Below are 17,920 nucleotides of genomic sequence, written 5' to 3' on the forward strand. Positions count from 1 at the left end.
GAAATAACAGTTAGAAAAGCTCAAGCCAGACCACAAAAGTTGTTGCAAGGGGCTTCGATATGCCATAATGTACTGTATATTCTTATATACAACATGCATCTTTCCCCAAAATCAGCCCCTCAAAATTGGGGTGTGTGCATTAAGTGGGTAAGCTGATTTTCTGCCCAAAGTTGGAAGCAACCTGGTTTGATTCCTGCTCCAGAGTGCAGCAGCTTTGTGATTACTGTTCAGGCAGCTGAGGGAGTCAATTGACTTAATGACTCATTGTTCTTCACTCTTACTGGTGTTAACCATCAATCATCTCTCCTTTTTAACGGTCTCTCCTTTTTAATAGTCTTGCTGTTCCACTAACCAAACTAACCATTCTTAGGCAATTTTTCTGTCTGCTAGCTGCTCCTGGTCTCTCAATTTGAGAGTCTCTAGTTCACTATTTTTAGCTCTTTTCAGAATTACAGACCCACTCATGGAGACCAGTTTTCAACAGCAGCTAGTTAGTTATGCAGGAAATGATTCCCTAATCTTCAGGAAAACTCTGTTCCTGCTCTATGCAGCCATAACTGGAAGAATCCTTTTTCTTAATTCTGACTTTCAAAAACAAGGTGTATCCTATATTTGGGTGTAATCTATGTGAGAAAAATACAGTAATCCCTTTGAAGGAAGCAGACATGTTCCTGACACTCATCTGTGAGCTGGGACATACAGTTTAAAAATACATTTATCTTACGTATTTTCTAAAATACATTGTACATACCAGCTATTATTTAAATTTAAGAAAACAAATGACAGTGCCCCAACAACAGTGCAACTGCTACCTCAGATCAAAATGTCACTCCTTTAGTAGGTTTGTATCAGAACCAGAATATTATCCAGTCAAATCTTTGCCTTCAGAATGCCCTTGGCACGGAAATCACTTTAGTCAAACTGCAATGCAATTTAGCTTGAACTTCTATATGCATGTAAGAAAATGGTCATTCCAAGTAATCCCTGAGCACAGTCTGCCAGGCAGTGACAGAAGCCCTGGAATGAATGGTCTGCTTGAGACACTTGCACTGAAATCTTGAGACAGACAACCTGCCACTTACTTGTTGATTCATAGGGACTGTGAACATTCTCTAGATGGCACTGCAGCTGGAAAGGAGTAGTGAACTGTCTGTAGCAGTGCTGGCAGATGGTATGAACATCTACTTCCCCATTCTGTTGATCTAGTTCAACATGGTGTTTCATGTGATTCATAAACCTTAAGGAGGAGAGAAGAATGCATGTGAAAATAAATCCAAGCACATTCACATCAATAGCACTGATTCTGGAAGAAGGATGAAGGCAGCATCAACTTTTTGCTTTTGACGAGTGGTAGAGACTTCCCAAATTTATAGAAAATGAGGGTTGGAAGGCAACCCAGGAGGCCACATCTAGTCCAACCCCCTGCTCAAAGCAGGACCAGCCCCAACTACATCACCCCAGCCAAGGCTTTGTCTAGCCAGGGCTTAAACACCTCCACGGAGGGAGACTGCACCACTTCTCTAGGTAACCTGTTCCAGAGCTTTACTACCCTCCTAGTAAGAAAGGTTTCCCTAATATCTAACCTAATTATTAATCAAACTAAATGCAGTGTGCGTCTAGAGTGTGTGTCCTCCCTGCTCCTCTTGCCAAAACCGTAACTGGCGTGATGAAAACTCTCCTAACCAGCCACCTCTTGGGGGGGGGGGCAGGTAGACAGCATAATGGTGGGCATTTTGTCATAAAGGACCAAAGCATCTGTTGGAGAATTTCTGGCCTTGAATGAGGGCACAGCTAGAATTCTCCATTTGCCAAGACAAAGCTTACCAGGTCATAGACAAATTCAAATACTACCTATTGTCAAGATAAGACAAGATAGAGGCTTTGTAATGTAGTCTTCTCTACAAATAGGAAATTACCTCTTCAACCCTTGGGTTGTAACTGAACTGGATAAAACAAGAGAGGACAATTCTTCATTAGGTTCCAGAAGTCAGCTTAGTGGTGAGTAGGGACAGATCCAAGGGGCTTGCACTGGTGCACTCACACCCTCTTTGATTCCTACTCTACTGAAAGTCTAAAACCAACTGTCTGGCATTGACAGCAGCATTTCTAGTCAGGCAGTGGTGAGGGATTCATCTGAATTTCATGGTTCATTGTAATCTACCTAATTCTGTCTAAACTCTTCATTCCTCAGGTGTTAACAACCCTCTCTTGTTTTTAATGGTCTCGATGTTCCACCAATCAAGCCAACCTTTGTTCTGCCATTCTGCTGTCTGTTACCTGCTCCCGGTAATGAAGCTCCTATTTTACAGCTCTGCAGATTGTTTGAACTCATTCCAATGATGTTATATTTGTTTTTGCTTCAATCTTTAACTGCATAATAGTCATAGGCCCCTAGCAAATGAATAATACTTCTACTTTATTTTTAACTGGAGAACAATATGCATTATTTTATGTATTGATGCACCTTGCGATCTGCACCCCCCTTTTCAAAATCCTATATTTGCCTATGGTGGTAAGTGAAACTTTTTCCATCTGCATTTTCTGACACAGAATTGGGATTCTATCACTCTGAGAGATGCATCTTTGCTACTGACTCATCCTGTGACCACGCCCAAAATATTTTCCCTCTCTGGGAACTGTAGTGGTCCTGCAGACGAAAAGTAACCCAGTGTGAGTTCTGCAGACCAAAGGTGTTAGAGACACACTGCGCTGTTGACAACATGACAACACATGACATCCCTCTTACCGTATGTTGTTCTTTAGCCTCTTGGTGCAGTGTGGACACCGGAAAGATGTTGGGACCTTGGGGAAGTTCAGCAGCTGACTGACTTTGCCCCCGTCCCGGCCATAATAGAAATCATCTACTAACATGATGAGCTTGCTCTGGGATGAGTCCCCTATGTTTTCAGTTGGCTCTGGTGCTTTAGCAGGTGGGGACAGTGCAGGGATAGGCGTAGATGAGGGTGGTGAAGCAACAGCTGCAGTTTTTTCTGGAGATGGAGGCTTTGTCGACTGAATATTTGGTTCGGGTTCCAGGGATTTTCCTTTCTTGAGGAATTCAACCATATCAGGACAGCAGTACTACAGGAGAAAGAGCCATACTAATGCTTAGAGCGTATCTAGCAGAAGCTATACTACAGGTACCAAAGGGGCTGAGTCCTCACTGGATTGCACAGGCTAAGTGGGCTAGGCCTTATTAGAATTGGAATACAAGACCTCCAAACACTGCCAAAGGGGTAATGTGGATTAAAGCGGGGTGCTCTTCTCTCTGTTTCAGTGCTGCTAGGTGAGATCAGAAAGGGCTTCACCAAGCTCCCGCCTACCTGGGGTTATTCACGATCTCAGTGCACAGTTTCCATTTCCCTTGCCACCTTCCGGTGTTATCTTTACCCAAACCCCTGCTCATGAAAGGGAATTTTTTGCACAAGATAACTGACAACAGTAACCCTGTAACTCATTCCAGAGCAGCAACTTACACACATGTGTCCTCTTAAAGCTTCAGTGACTCGGAACTGGGCATTGCATCTTGGGCACACTTTCCGGCCGCCATCTTGCAAGTCAAACGTGGGGATAGGAGAGGAGCTGACTGTAATCAAGAGAGACTGGTAAGGCAGGTCAGGAATCTGGTCGTGCTCTTACACTCCAATTTAAATCTGGACCTGTCTTTTGGCTCCTGTGAAAATGCGTCTTTACAAAAGTGATAATTTTAACTGCTAACAGAATTTGGGATAAAAAGAATGGAAATATGCAGATATATGCTAATATATAATAGCCCACACGACACACATATTGCCTTGTCCACCAGAAATTTGCTGTTCTCTTTGGGTTTCTCAACAGTACTCGGATAGCATTCTTGCAGTTAAAAATCACCTTCTTTCAGTGTTCTGTCCATATCTCCCTTTTCCTAGCATCACTTCAGTACTTTTCTGTCCCTACCCACAGCAAGTTCACGTTTGTGTTTGTCTTAGTGTCCAAGGACAGACAGAAGCCCAGGATCTGGATGGGTATAGAGGTGGCTTCATGCTACCTTTAGCCTCTCACTTTCCCTCCCCAAAGGTAATGCCTTATGTGGGGCAACAGCAGCACAGACTCTGCCCTTTTGCCTTCGTGGGTATTTGAAAAGAGCCCTGCATACCCTGTGGTGATGCATAAAGAACAATTATATACAGACAATGCCCCTAATCATTTTGTGTATGGACCACTCTGTGATCAGGCACCCACATAATAAAGATAAAACAGCCTCCAAGTAAAACTCTAGGCCAATCAAGAGACAACATTCAACAGTACAGCTGCTTGACACAAGCTTTCCCCTCTTCCTTGAAATTGCAACATACTTTGTTAACATTTTCTGCTCCAGAAACAGAATACTTGGAAGTTCTGTAGGCTGCTGGGTTCTCAGCCACACCAAGAGGACTGAAAATATAGCTGCTATTGTTCGTACCTTTTAGTGATGATGACTCCGAAACACTGGGTCTCTGGGAACCATGTGCTGGGCTGTTGTTAGAAACCACAAGTGGACCAGGACTCTGCCCTAGTGAAGGGACGGTATTCAGGGTATTCACCAGCTTAGCAACCTCATTGCTGTTCTCTCCAGTCACTCCAGGTCTTTTCACCGTCACAAAGCTTGCAATGCTCACTACCAAAAGGACAGAGAGTGGAGGGACGTTTAGAAATATCAGATCTAATGTACCAGGTGAACCCCTTGTTTAGCATGTCCTGTATCCTGCCTCCTGACGTATCACATCAGACTACAGGTCTACCACGTAAGACTATAAATCCACCAATTCTGGTAAACACTAGGTGCATCTACACGTTGCCATACGGCGACGTGCGTCGGTACTTCCAAAAGTACGTTGCCGTAGCAGCACATTATAACTGGGGAGTGTGACAGCTACCGGTGTCGTAGCTGGCAATCACGTGTACACCCACATGATTACTACGGCACCGTAGGACAATGTGTAGACACACCCACTGGTAGCTAGTGACCAATACCTGATTCATTAGAACTGGGTCTTGAGGACTGGGGGAGGAAAGTACTTTCATGATCCCTCCAGCTAACAGCTTCCACTCAGAAACACAAGATGTATGTATAGGTAACTGATGATCCACACTCCTTTTCTAAATCCAGCCATATATTTGACTCTAACTTCCTAAAGTTAATTATACCGCCTGAACCATTTGTGTCAAGAAGTATTTTAATTTGTTTGAGCTGTTTCCCATTATTTTTGAGAAATCCTTTGATTCTTGTACTATGAAGCAAGAACAAAAAAAAAAGGAAATAATTAGTATCCACTTATACCTTCCTTAATTTTACAGCTTCACCATCCAAAACATACAAATGATTAATAAAGAACATTATGCATTTTTTAGGGCCTTTTATTTGAGGATCTAAAAGCAGGCTACACACAAGAATTAGTTAGTTCTCATATGGGCAGGGAAGATATGGAAGGATTACCTCCGTTTAACAGATGGGTAAACTGAGGCAAAGAGTGGTTAAGGGACTTGCCCACAGTCATGCAGTGTGTCAGTGACAGAGCCAGGAGTAGAACCCAGGAGTTCTGACTTCCACTCCTATGCCTGAGCCACCTGGCCACACGTTTGAAGATCAAATGATAAGCAGTGTCATGGGTCCCATCACTTTCCATGGGAAGTCTTACCTAATTTGGGGTTAGTAGCTTGACTGGACTGCCCTGGCTGCTGCACAGTTAACTGTCCAAGTGTTGTTGGTTGCGTTGAAGTAGGAGTTGTGGAGGTGCTGGGAGTGGACTTACTTTGCTGTTGTGCCTGGGACTGTGGTACAGTGCTCCTGATGGTAAGCGTGGCCGGAATGACCGTAGTGAAAGTGTTGGTGGTGGGTCGGACCGGCATGGTTGTACCTGGTCTCACCTGGGCCATTTGAGAGAACACCTGAGGAACTCCAACTGCTGGTTTAACGAACTGTGTACCTGGGGCTTTGAAAAGAACACAAGATGCAATCAGATACTAGCTCCTTTTTGACAAGTCAGAAATCTAAATTGCCTATTTTAAACGGAGATCATAGCTCTTCAACACACCAGAAAACAGTTTCCTTTTCCAAGGGTGAAATGAACACAGAAACCGACAAGGTAAAAATTCCATTTCCTACAATTTCAGGTAGTATTTTTACACAGGACTTAAATAACCTAAGAACACAAGCCCTGTTCATACTCAATGGGCTCACAGTCCCGCAAGCACTTATGCATGCATGCAATTTTATGACAGTGAGCGAGACCAATGGGATGATATGCAGCAGCAAAATGTTCAGGGCCACAGGCACTTTGGAGAATTCCAACCTTCAGCTGCCAACGGTCATGCAGGAAAGGAAAAGGTTTCCAAATAGTATTTTTAGCTTCACATCCGACTGCTTGTACAGAAACAAAACTGTCACAACCTCATCTGTCTCAATAGATATATTCCTCACCTGGGACTAGGGTAATGGGTCTAACTGTTTGGCCTTGCTGTACGTTCAGGACAATTCCAACCTGATTCATTGTGTTTTGTACAGGCCGCACATTCCTCACAGGAAATCCCTGCATTTAAAAAGTAAGTTCATCATTAATTTATTGATCCCAACAACCTCGACACAGAGACAGAGACAATCAGAGCACAATTCTCCAACCACATTTTGGTATAATCATCTGAGCAGTGTTCCCCAACTCTCTCCTTAGGGGTTTGCTAGGTAAATTTTGGCCTAGATCCTATACGTTTCAGAGTTATTTAATGAGCGACTCAGCAAACACTCCTGAGAAGTCGCAGCATGACAGAACCAGCATTTATTCAGCACAAAGTCTTTGTACTGATTTCAGTTGGGGTTGGACCCCAGGAGAAATCCAGCCACAGGGGACCCTTTCCACACACCTGTCAGAAAACAAAGAATTTTGACATGAGCAGCCCTAACCAGAGCAATGCCAGATGCAAACGATCACAGGGATCCAGTGAAGCAAATAATATTTGTTCTTTCAAGTATTTTTATTCTCAGCATTTCAATTTTTTTTGGAAGAGTTTAGATTTTCTTTTTGTAAACTAAGCAGCACAGCACTGAGTAATCTGCGCAGCAAGGCTCTCAATAGAACAGCATCATTCCTATCACCGCAGTGGGGCCACTCTGTTCCCTTCCCTTCCCACTAGAACTGGGGTCCTGAAGTGCAATTTCTTGTTTCTACCTGTTGATATCCTCTCCTTTGGCTACCTTCCTGCTCCCTGCTAAAAATCAATGGAAATAATTTTCTACTGGCTTAACAGGTGCTATAGTCACCCTCAAAGGGGAGCGAGTTCAAGTACTTTGGGACAGAACAAAGTGGAAGCTGCAAATAATAAGACTGACCAGCAAGGAATTTTCAAATAATATGTGAATCCACTTTATTAATTTAACAGCAATTTTTTGAACAACTGCAAGAGACTAACACAGACTAGTCAAACATTTCAATGTAGCAGCTTGTTCTAGGCCTAACGTGGAAGTCCTTATTTAGGCAAAACTTCCAAAAGTCAATGGAAGTTCTGATAAAGTTAGGGGCCATAAAATGAATGAAACAAAACCACTATTTCAAATCCAACTCAGTGCAATAAGGCTTTGGCAAGCTCAGATCAATATGAAGCAGATAAATTATCCACAACACGGGGACTACTGAAAAGCAAGTCATTACTGAATACAATTGAACTAGAACAGAGGCAGATTTACAACCCAAGCTCAACGCCCAGAGTACACAAGGCAAGATTGAAACTGGCGCCTGATTTCTTAATTACTAAAACAGTTCCTCTCACAGGCGCACACAGTCTGTATGCAGCCATCCCCAAGAACCCTGGTGCATGGGTGAAAGCACACAACACTCACCTGGGTTGTAATGAAAATAGGTTGGCTGGTCACTGGCGAATTAGTAACATGGTTGGCATTCTGCATGACCTGTACAGGTCGCAATACTGGCTGGGTTACCATTGTGCCCAGACCTGAGGTTGGGTTCTGGGTAAGGATTAATGGCTGTCCACTTTGCTGAACAAGAGGGTTGCCAGCTGCAAGAAGAAAAAGAAAGCAGTTGTTGACTAAAATCCATTATTTCCTCTCCCTCCAACTTTCCATTCTGAAGAATCAATGACAAATTTTGTCCTCTACAATTAGAATTAGTTACAGTGAACACACATTTAGAACATTATCCAGAACTCCTACCCCTCCCACATATCCTTTTAGCAATTTTAACACTTGCACTGAGATTTTCTGAGCTGCCTGAGGAAAAATGGGCATCCAAAACTTATAGGCAGTTTAAAAAAAAAAAAATCTCAAAGATGGATTCCTTCTGCACCAGCACAACCTCTGAACACCTCTGTAGCATCATAAAAGGATTAGAAAAAGTTTCTTAGCTGGTGAAGCAATTTTCCAGGTATGTTAACACTGCCTGAGAAAAAAAAGCTGAGACAGACCCCCGCAGCAAGCCCCAGTGTGCAGGGTTGTATCAGGAGTACAACCATCCTCTAGTGCTGTAGACATTCCAGGCAGCGCTGCCAAAAGTAGACAGAGATGCCACAACCATCATGCTGAGGGCTGTGTTGCTTCCTGGTACAACCCAAACCTGGAAGGACACATGGCTGCCATCAAGACACAAAGCCCCTCTTCCTTTTGTATCCGGTGCCTCTTGGCACAATCCAATCTCACGTGCAGCTTCAATGTAAAGAAAAATCATCAAGCATATTTGGATCGCACTAGAGTCATACTGTGTAATCAAGATCACTAAAATACCTTAAAATTCTCTGAAGTCTTTGTCCTTTGATTCAGGAACTTTTTATTAAAGCAGGGTAACACTTCATTTACCCTGCGTAAAGGCTTTAAAGCAGGGGAAAATACAGTATCTTGTGTTCTTTGAATTCAATATCACACATTATATAAAATATTCCAACACAATCCCTTTGGTTTGTGAGAGTGATAATGCTGGTGTTTCCTTACTGTGGTGTCCCAGCGCGCCTCCACGGCCTGTTTCTATTATAGGCATTTCTAGTAATACTCCTTACAGAGTTGCTTAACACTTTCTATTATAAAACTCTGTTTTCAGTTGCATGTAGTTTTGCGAAATTTTAACTGTTCAGCTGCAGCGGGCACCGCTTCTAGTTAAAGTTGCCTAAGAATAAGCAACCAAAAATGGCACAATCATTTTTACAAAAATTTAACAGTTCAGACTACAGGTTTCCCTGACAGGTGTCTGCCTGTAACCGGAATTTTGGAAATTTCTGACATTTGAAAATTTGCAACAGAAATCTCCTTAGTCTCTGGCATGTGCCTTTAGTCATCTCAAATTGAACCAAGTTATTTGCATCTGAAAATCTCAGTTTGTGCATACTCTGGAGATTTGTTAGAGGCTGGCTGCATTATTCTCCAAGAGCGTGATCTATTTCCACACAGCTCCCATATGACAACCAACGTGAGCTTGTGCCCTCCCCACAGAGTGCTAGCATGCTCAATCCCAAGGCTGCAAGAGAATGTAGGGACTGATCAGGAGTATCCCTGCAAAACTTTTCCTGGCAGCCAAGGGGCTAAGGTAACACTGGCACCAAGAGCAGGGAGACTGAGAACACAGCAGAGACGGCAATCTCCCCTTTGGCATCCAGACAAAATGAAGAGAAGAAAGGATCTTGACATGCTGAATTAAATGAAGATAGGGGAAGAGAAGAGGGGACATGAAAAAGCACAGGGATGCCACAGGGCAGAACAGTCTTAACCACTTAAAACACCCCCAACAAAGCCCAAAACAATGTCAGGATTCTGGATCCCCATCATTTGCTGATGACAGCAAACCAAGGTGAAATCTGCTGGCAAAGTGTGCGTCTCACTCCCCTCTGCTGGCTGGGCCACATCACCTACACCTACCAGTTAACTGCTTAACTCAAGTCCCTGTGGCAGATTTAAAGACCCAACCCTCATACTGAACCACATGGAGATTAGTATGACTCCATGTGATGTCATGCAATGTCTGGCTCTCTGGGTTTGTTTGGTTTGCGTTTTTTTTGTTTTTTTTTTTAATAAGCTTAGGAAATTATTTTATTACATTTTTAAGACAGGTAGGGTAAAAGAACTGTGTGGTTGCAAAGTCAAGTGCTAAAAAGTTAGGAAATTCCAGGAAAGATTGCCTGTGCAACCTTAATTCACCCCCCTTTGCGCATATAACAATATTGACTTTAATTACATGATTACACGCTGTATTTTCCACAGAATCCCTGCCTCATTTTGTGCACAGAACAGGTGGTGCTCAGGGAATGAATCAAGGTTGTGAAGCAAATGAGGCTGTGCTATCTGTAGCAATTTATCTCTTTAAAAATGTTGGAAAGTCAGCAGTGAATGAATAAAGTGTGTGTAGGTAGAAAAAAGGTGGTCCCAGGCCTGAGGCAGAGGACTTGTTACCCAGAAGTAAATTCTACCCCTGCTTTTTCCATTACGTTTTTCACTGGATACTGGGAAATTGACTGATAACTAACTCTTTACAGTATCTTTCCCAATTTCTACATGCCTCATTTAAGACACTTGGGGCCTGGTGTGAAAACATGCTGAGAGCTAGAATTACAACTGAAGTCAAGAGCCATGTTTATTTACATGAAGTATTAAAGCAATACTAAATGCTCTGAAAAGATCAAACCATAGACATCATAAATTGGACTTCCCAAATTAGTGGGACACTTAATATTGCTGACTTCAGTCTCTCTGTCTTGTATCCTCCTCTGTAAAACTGAAATGTTCCCATCTTACCTCACAGGGAGACTATGAAGGCAAATGTATTCATGTTTGTGAACCACTCAGATATAGCAGCAATGAGTGTCACATTGAGTAAATTTATACTACCGTATTCAGGATTTAACTAGCGCACAGTCAAAAAGGCATGGAGCTACATACTGAATAATGAGGATAAAAAGAAGGACTGAATAGCTACCCATTCTGTCAGCAGCATTGATCCTGTGCACTGATTGAGGCAGAGGTCCTGTGGAAAAAATAGCATATGATCATGTAACTCAAGATTGTATCAAAATGTATATGCACAAGAAAGCTGAATTAAGGTTGTGTTGGTAAGTAGAAAGGCAAATACTCTACAAAAAAAAGTCACTAGCACCATCCCACACACAAAAGAATTATACTGGGACCTCCTTTCAATAAGCATTTCATGCAGTACTGGCAATTCAGGGAGTGTTGTTCTTCAAATTGTTACTGAGCCAATATTAGCTGGTATATGCTGCCAGATATGGGGTCTTTCAAGAGTTAGAAAACCAAGATCATTAATGATTCTAGGGTGATACTTGTACAAGTAGTTAACACTGGGGTCTTAGCCAAAAACCAGTAAGGTTGAAAGTTATTCACCCTACAGGAACCCTGGTTCTCTAAGCTGTGTTGTCCACACAGATTCTGTTCCTGAGGTACACATGTCCCAAGTGCACTAGAAGGGAAGGAACTGGTTTCTTAGAGTTCAAAAGGGGAATCCATCAAGTCTACTAACATAGTATTGCGGTTAGCGCTTTCCAAACTGGGAAAGGAGGGGGATTATGTATGAGGCTTTTCAGGAATTATGTCACTGCAAGAGTGGCCAGGATGGGAGGGCAATGCTGAGGGGATAGAATGGGTATGGATCCCAGACAGAAAATCCAGCTTTACAAGTAAGTCTGGCTAAAAAATATCCCGCTTTGCAGCAAAATGTCCTGAACTTCTATCGAACTACTTCTTTTGGCAGGTGTCATCCACTCAGCATCCAGGCTGTTGGAAATAGGGAAGCTGAGTTCCAATATAAAATCTGACTTGTTTTTGAAGACTGTCAGGCAGAGCTAGCAGTGTGATGAGAAGCTACATCAAAAGGTTCAATAGATCCAACTTGCAGAACTGCTCAGTCTTTGCTGGAACTACTACAATCATGTTTCAGTGTTACCCTTGTTATCATGGGAATAAGCAGCTGGAAAGGCATACATCCATCAGTCCCTGCCTTCAGGGGATTCATAGATTCATAGACTGTAAGGGCAGAAGGGACCTCAGAAGATCATCAGGACCAGCACCCTGCACCAAGCAGGAAAGATAACTGGGGGTTAGGTGACCCCAGCAAGGTGACTGCCTCTTGAAGATCTTCAGGGTAGATGATTGCACCACCTCTGAAGGGAGCTTATTCCACAGTCTGGACACCCTGACTGCGAAGAAGTTTTTCCTAATGTTGAGCCTGAATTCATCTTCCAGGAGTTTGTGGCCATTACTCCTGGTTTTCCCCTTGGGTGCCCTGATGAACAGTTGCTCACCGAGTCCTTGATGTACTCCCCTTGCGTAGCAGTAAGTGGCTACCAGGTCCCCTCTCAGCCTTCTCTTCCTCAGGCTGAAGAGTCCCCCCAGATCCCTCAGCCTTTCCTCGTATGGCTTGCCTTTTAAGACTGATCATACGGGTGGCTCTTCTTTGGACTCTCTCAAGCTTGTCCACGTCCTTGTTAAAGTGCGGTGCCCAGAACTGGATGCAGTCCTCCAGCTGCAGCCTCACCAGTGCTGAGTAGAGCAGATGAAAAAGGCATGCATCATGACTAAAGTCCCTTCTACAAAAAAAAAAAAAGTGTTCAACACTTTGGTCAGTGACAAAACACATCTGTTCTTGGGAATCTCCACTTGTGAAAAGTGTCTGAACCTCTGTGCCATTCACAGATCATTTCTGGTTGTGAAAAACTGCCTGCAGAGTTAAGTCACCAAGGTGTTCTGAAGACCAAGAAGTTGCAAAACCACTGATATGGTTTAGCTCCAGATACCCAGCTGCATGACCTCCTGACAGAACAGGGATGATTCCCCTCTGTTGACACAATGCAGTGCTGTACTGCTGCCAATCTGGATCTGTACTATGGATTTTTGAAGAAGCAGGAAACATTTTGCATTACCGTGTCAATAGCTCCAAGTTCTAGAATGTCAGTATGGAGACAAGATCCTTGAGGGGACCATTTGAAATAAAACGTTCATATTTGATCAATTTTCCAGCTTCAGACCACATGGGAATAGTCGTCTTGTTGTTCCTTAGGCACAGTGACTCACTCAAAGGCAAATTACATGTGTGACTGTTCCTAAGAGTGAGACTGTAGTAGCGGCAGTTTTATACACTCACATCCCAAGAGGTGACAAGGCACAAAGTAGTAAAAACATCTGCTGCTTAAGACAACATGAGCCTGTATTAAAGGATGAAAATTATATTTGTAAAGTCAATTTTTGTCGTCATAATTCTGAGGTTCCAATATCTTGATTCCATTTTTTTAAATGTGGCAATACGAGGTGCTGGGAAGGGTACTACAGTGCACAGCTGAAGAAGTCTTTCCACCAGTCCTTAACAAGGACTTCTTGTGGGACTGAGAACAGGGCACACAACCTAAAACTCTCAGATGTGTTCCCACTGATGTTCTTGAGAGAGCTCAAAGTTAGCGGATGAGATTTCATTTTGTCTGGAATCTCGTGGAAGGTAAATTTTCACTGATCTTGAGTTTCACAGTACTCCAAGCTGGTGTCTGCACATTTTTTTTATCATCGGCTTTGAAGTTAAGTGAGATCCCAAGGGGCTGTGAACTCCCCATATCCAAGTCAGTCACCTGCTTGGGTCTCTTTCCTCCTATCAGCCAGTCACTAAGTAATTAGGTGAATCCAGGTCTCTCCTCTTCTCTTCTAAGTGAGTTGCCATTACTGCCAGATACTCAGTGCAAAACCCTGGGGCCACAGACATACCAAAACACAGGACCTCTTCCAGTAACGAGATGCTCCTATAAGGAATCAGAGGCATTTTTTATGGGATGGATGAAGTGGCATCTCACTACCAGCCTCCTGCAGGTCAAGAGGAGCAAACCAGCCCTGAAGAACTAATGAGAATAAATATTACAGACTGGTATCACCATCCTGAACTTGAAACTGTGGATAAAGACAAGACACTGAGAGCTGAAGGTCCAGGATGGACGGCCAATCCCTTTTCTTTTTTGGGATCAAAAAGGAAATGGTATAAAACCTCCTGCTCCTGAAGAGTATATCCTTTTTTGGTTCCAGCTGTACAAAGGATCTACTTGTTTTAACACTCTGTCATGAGATGGGTTCCCAGAAAAAGAGCGTATGTAAGGATTGAAACTGAAGAGACTAAACTGATTTCACTGGTTAGGACCCACCATTCCAGGGTAATGCTTGCTTAATAAAATCCTGAAAATAAGACGGACAACAGGACAAAAGAAAACCTCACGTGGCCCCGCAGGTTCTCAATCTTTGCTTCAAACCTACTGCCTGGTGGAAGCCGAGGATCATGTCTTCCACAGTGGCTCCAAGGTTTTCTGCGGCTGAGTGCAAGACTGACCAGAGGAGCAATGTCTGAGGGATGGGTGTTGGAGTGTCGCCTTCTTGAGTCAGGACACAGAAACTTTTAAAAACATAAACGTTGGCTTGGGATCCTTGAAGGACTCAATGGACACATCTGTTTTGTTACTGGCAAGTCTGTAGCTCAAATAACCAACTTCCCTGATTGTTACATAGGGTTCCCACAGGACTGAAGTCACAACACAGTTATTCTAATGGCCATTGCACACAATGTGGTGTCAAATGCATCCAGCACAGCTTGGAGCGAAGTATTAACAATTAGATGTCCATCGGCTATGACAGACTATTTCCTCCTGATGTTCTTGAGAAGCCTATTTATAAACGAAGACACCTTTTGATAGTCAGTCTCCATCTGAAGGCTAGCTGCATGAGAAACTTTACAGAGGATGAAGCCCAATTTTTTTCATCCTTCTCTCTCAGCATGTGCTTGGTAAGCCTCTGCTGTTCTGATCTCTCCTAAACTGCTAGAGATGCAATTAGAAATAGTCAAATCCCTTAACAAGAATCCGTTGCTTCCTGTCATCTCTTTTCAGCTGTCCAGGACAAATGCAGATGTATGCCATATACTTTTGCAGTCTCAGCAGACTTTCACAAAGTGTATGGTAAGCCTTGCTGGTGTAGAAAGAGGTAGACTATCCAAGATCCTGTCCAACTACACTGCCTGCCTTTGACTCCTTCCAAGACACGTTTAGTTCTTTGACACCCCTGGTTTAAGGTTTTCCAACTCCTCCAGCCCGGTAGGCCAGATGAGGGTTGCTGGGCCAGTCTGTGGGCCAGATTGGGACCATGCACTACAACCAGCACTCAGGACGCTGAACCTCTCTGCTGGCATGGGACACATGCTGCATGCAATGCTCTACCAGATCCACCTTAGGTGCTGGCTCTGGTGCTTTCTGATCTGGACTGACTCTGGAGCCAAGACTCAGGGTTGGTTCAGTGCAGGTCCCTCATGTGAAGCATGCCCTGGACTGCCTCCTTGAGGCGCATGCAGTGCCCATGGAGCCAGGTCTAGCCCATACATCAGACCAACTCCACATGCTGCACAGTGTGGGGGGTCAGCCCAGGACCCATGGGCTAGAACACAGTGCTTCACAAGCCACATCTAGCCAAGGACTGTTTGTTTGATACTCCTGCCTTAAAACAACCGAGACAGATCTAGGTAGATTCATTATATCATTAGGAGTGAATGAGGAAAACAGCAGACATCAGTTGCTCTTCCCTTTGCAGCTGATGCTTCTGGCTCTTCTCATTTCTTTTAGGCATTTGTGAAATGGTTTAATTTGTTTCTAGGAACAGTGATTGAGATATTAGGACAGTTGATGAAATAGGTTTTCTGGAATATGGTTATATGCCCCCATATGTCTGATAAGACCACAACTGTTATCAGCTGATACGGGTAAAAGTACAGAGATGGAGGATGGTACCAAGTAGTAGAGCAACCTCTGGGAGCTTTAGACAGCTTTTTATCTAAACTTCTCTAGAATCCCTCTCTGAATGTCCCTGTGCTATTCAGGCAGGGGAAGATGCTTGGTTGAGAGGTAAGCCTCTGCTATACTCAGCTGAGAAAGAGAAAAAGGACTACAAGGGGAGGGCTAGTCTCTCAAGTGTACCCTATCCAAGCATAAGAGAGGTTGGTACCAGTGACCCAGAAGCTTCTGTTTATATGTCACCACCTTTAATCTTTTAAGGAGAAGATACTGCTGTCTGTGGGTTTTATATGTCTTTTAGCACAGCACATGGTTTAGATGCTGCAGTAGTGGGTACCAAGGTGGAAGGACTACTATCTCAGATGCACTGAATGCTGAGGTTCCTAATACTGAGGCACTGGTGAGTCCTTAAGAGTCAGTATCAAATTTGTACCTGATTTAGAGGTGACCCTAGTACTGACTTAGAAGGCAGTGCCTAGGTACCAGAAGTTCTCAGTTTTATGGCCAATGGATGAATTAAAATGATAAATCATGAACTTGACAACCCTTTCGTCCCAGTCTGCCAGGGAGGACAACTTCAGCCAGGCTCATCTTTGGTGTGCGGCACCTTTCTGCCCATCAGACATCAGTGCTGACATACTGACAGACAGTCCACTCTGTAGTGAATGTGGTTTGGGATCTCAAGATGGAGTCCTGGATTGCCAGGACCACTAAGAAAAAACAATGCTGTGACCAAGGGCATGCTTTTACTGGGCAAAGTGTCATATAAGGACCAGTCTTAAAATCCATGCGACTTGGCTTTTGACCCAATCCCAGAACCCTAGTACAAGGGGAAAATGAGAGCTGAACTACCTAAAACATGAAAATTACACTTGTTGGCAATAAATACGTGACAGAGAGAAACCCACACCAACTAAACTGCATGGCAGGTGGAGTAAGGAGATCCTACAGAGCTCCATCTCACGGTTGTGGGAGATGCACAGATGCTAAGAGGACACCTTTGTGCTGAACACTTTAAGCCCTTAAATGAGGCGGTATAAAGGTACCCAGCAACATGCCCAATGGAAAATGAAAGCATCTAATCCCACGTGCATGGAGAACATATGTATCAAGAAAGGAATCTGTGTGGACTGTCACCCCAAGGAAAGAATGACATTCTGTTTTAATTGGATGTGGCACTCTCTCTCCCTTTCTGTCCTAATCTGCCATATAGTCTTGTTGTGTGCCATTAGGCAGTTTTTGTACATTAGTCACAAACAAAATATTTCCTTTGTCTAATTTCAATATTTCAGGTGTGAAATCCCTTTGTGATTCTTACTGTGAAAAGTGTTACAGAACTACAAGATACATTTTGATTTGATGGGGGATTTATTACAAAAAGTCGAAGTATCACACCAATATACACCTATCACATTTTCTTATTAGCAACACCGGAGCAACCCTTTATAAAAAAAATCAAAGCTGAGAAACAAGTATTACACCTTCTAGTTACATATGTAAACACCAGGGAGAGAGAAGGATTAGTTAAGATGGGACACATATGTGTAACAAGGAGTACTCAAAGAAAATTCAGGCTGAATGCCAGTTTGAAAGACTGGCTGAAAGCTCAATTACGCTAGACTATAAAAGTCTCCCCAAGGGAAGTAGTGGAAGCCCAAGAGCTTCGGACTTTAAAATCAAGCAGTAGAGAACAATCCAGCTCTAGCAGGGTGATGGAATAGATAGCTAATAGGTAATTTCCATCTGTAGCTTCTGCAATTCTATTATTTGATTCATGAATGCATGAGTCCACTCTACTATGCCCTCCTACTCTGCTCTTCTGGCGAACTAGTGTCTAGGATGTTTTAATATTGAGAAGTCTGACACCCCCATGAAGGAAGTCCCACACCGACTTGGTTACTGAAGGCTCAGCTGGCATAGAAGCTGCATTTTTATTAACGTGGATATTGTTGCTTTGGGTAAGTTATATTTTAACCCTGCTAGGTTGTGTGTAGCAGTACCTTTATCCCGGAGTAGGGCTATCGAACATACAACACCCGGGGGTTCATCCGGTCTGTGGAACTTCTGGCTGCAGCTGCCAGAAGCAAAGGAGTTAATGCCATCACCACTCAGCTCTGGTGCCACCGTTCAGCCTGTTTGCTGTGGCTGGGGTAGC

General features: G+C 43.4%; 1 protein-coding gene across 5 annotated transcripts in view; it reads right to left on the bottom strand.

Annotated features, from left to right (window-relative positions):
* POGZ (pogo transposable element derived with ZNF domain) overlaps positions 1-17,920 on the bottom strand; it is a 41,995-nt gene that overhangs the window by 8,817 nt on the left and 15,258 nt on the right. For 3 of the 5 annotated variants that reach the window (XM_025192492.1, XM_025192494.1, XM_025192491.1), the window contains 8 exons: positions 10,923-10,970; positions 7,850-8,025; positions 6,440-6,548; positions 5,658-5,951; positions 4,442-4,636; positions 3,477-3,586; positions 2,747-3,081; positions 1,083-1,237 (listed from right to left, as the gene is read on the bottom strand). In XM_025192492.1, the coding sequence (XP_025048277.1) occupies positions 1,083-1,237; positions 2,747-3,081; positions 3,477-3,586; positions 4,442-4,636; positions 5,658-5,951; positions 6,440-6,548; positions 7,850-8,025; positions 10,923-10,970 (1,422 nt within the window). The remainder of the gene's footprint in view (positions 1-1,082; positions 1,238-2,746; positions 3,082-3,476; positions 3,587-4,441; positions 4,637-5,657; positions 5,952-6,439; positions 6,549-7,849; positions 8,026-10,922; positions 10,971-17,920) is intronic. The other 2 variants (XM_025192493.1, XM_025192495.1) reach the window with 2 other exon arrangements.

This window comes from Alligator sinensis, unplaced genomic scaffold (assembly GCF_000455745.1).
Source record: "Alligator sinensis unplaced genomic scaffold, ASM45574v1 scaffold880_2, whole genome shotgun sequence".
Lineage (NCBI taxonomy): Eukaryota > Metazoa > Chordata > Crocodylia > Alligatoridae > Alligator > Alligator sinensis.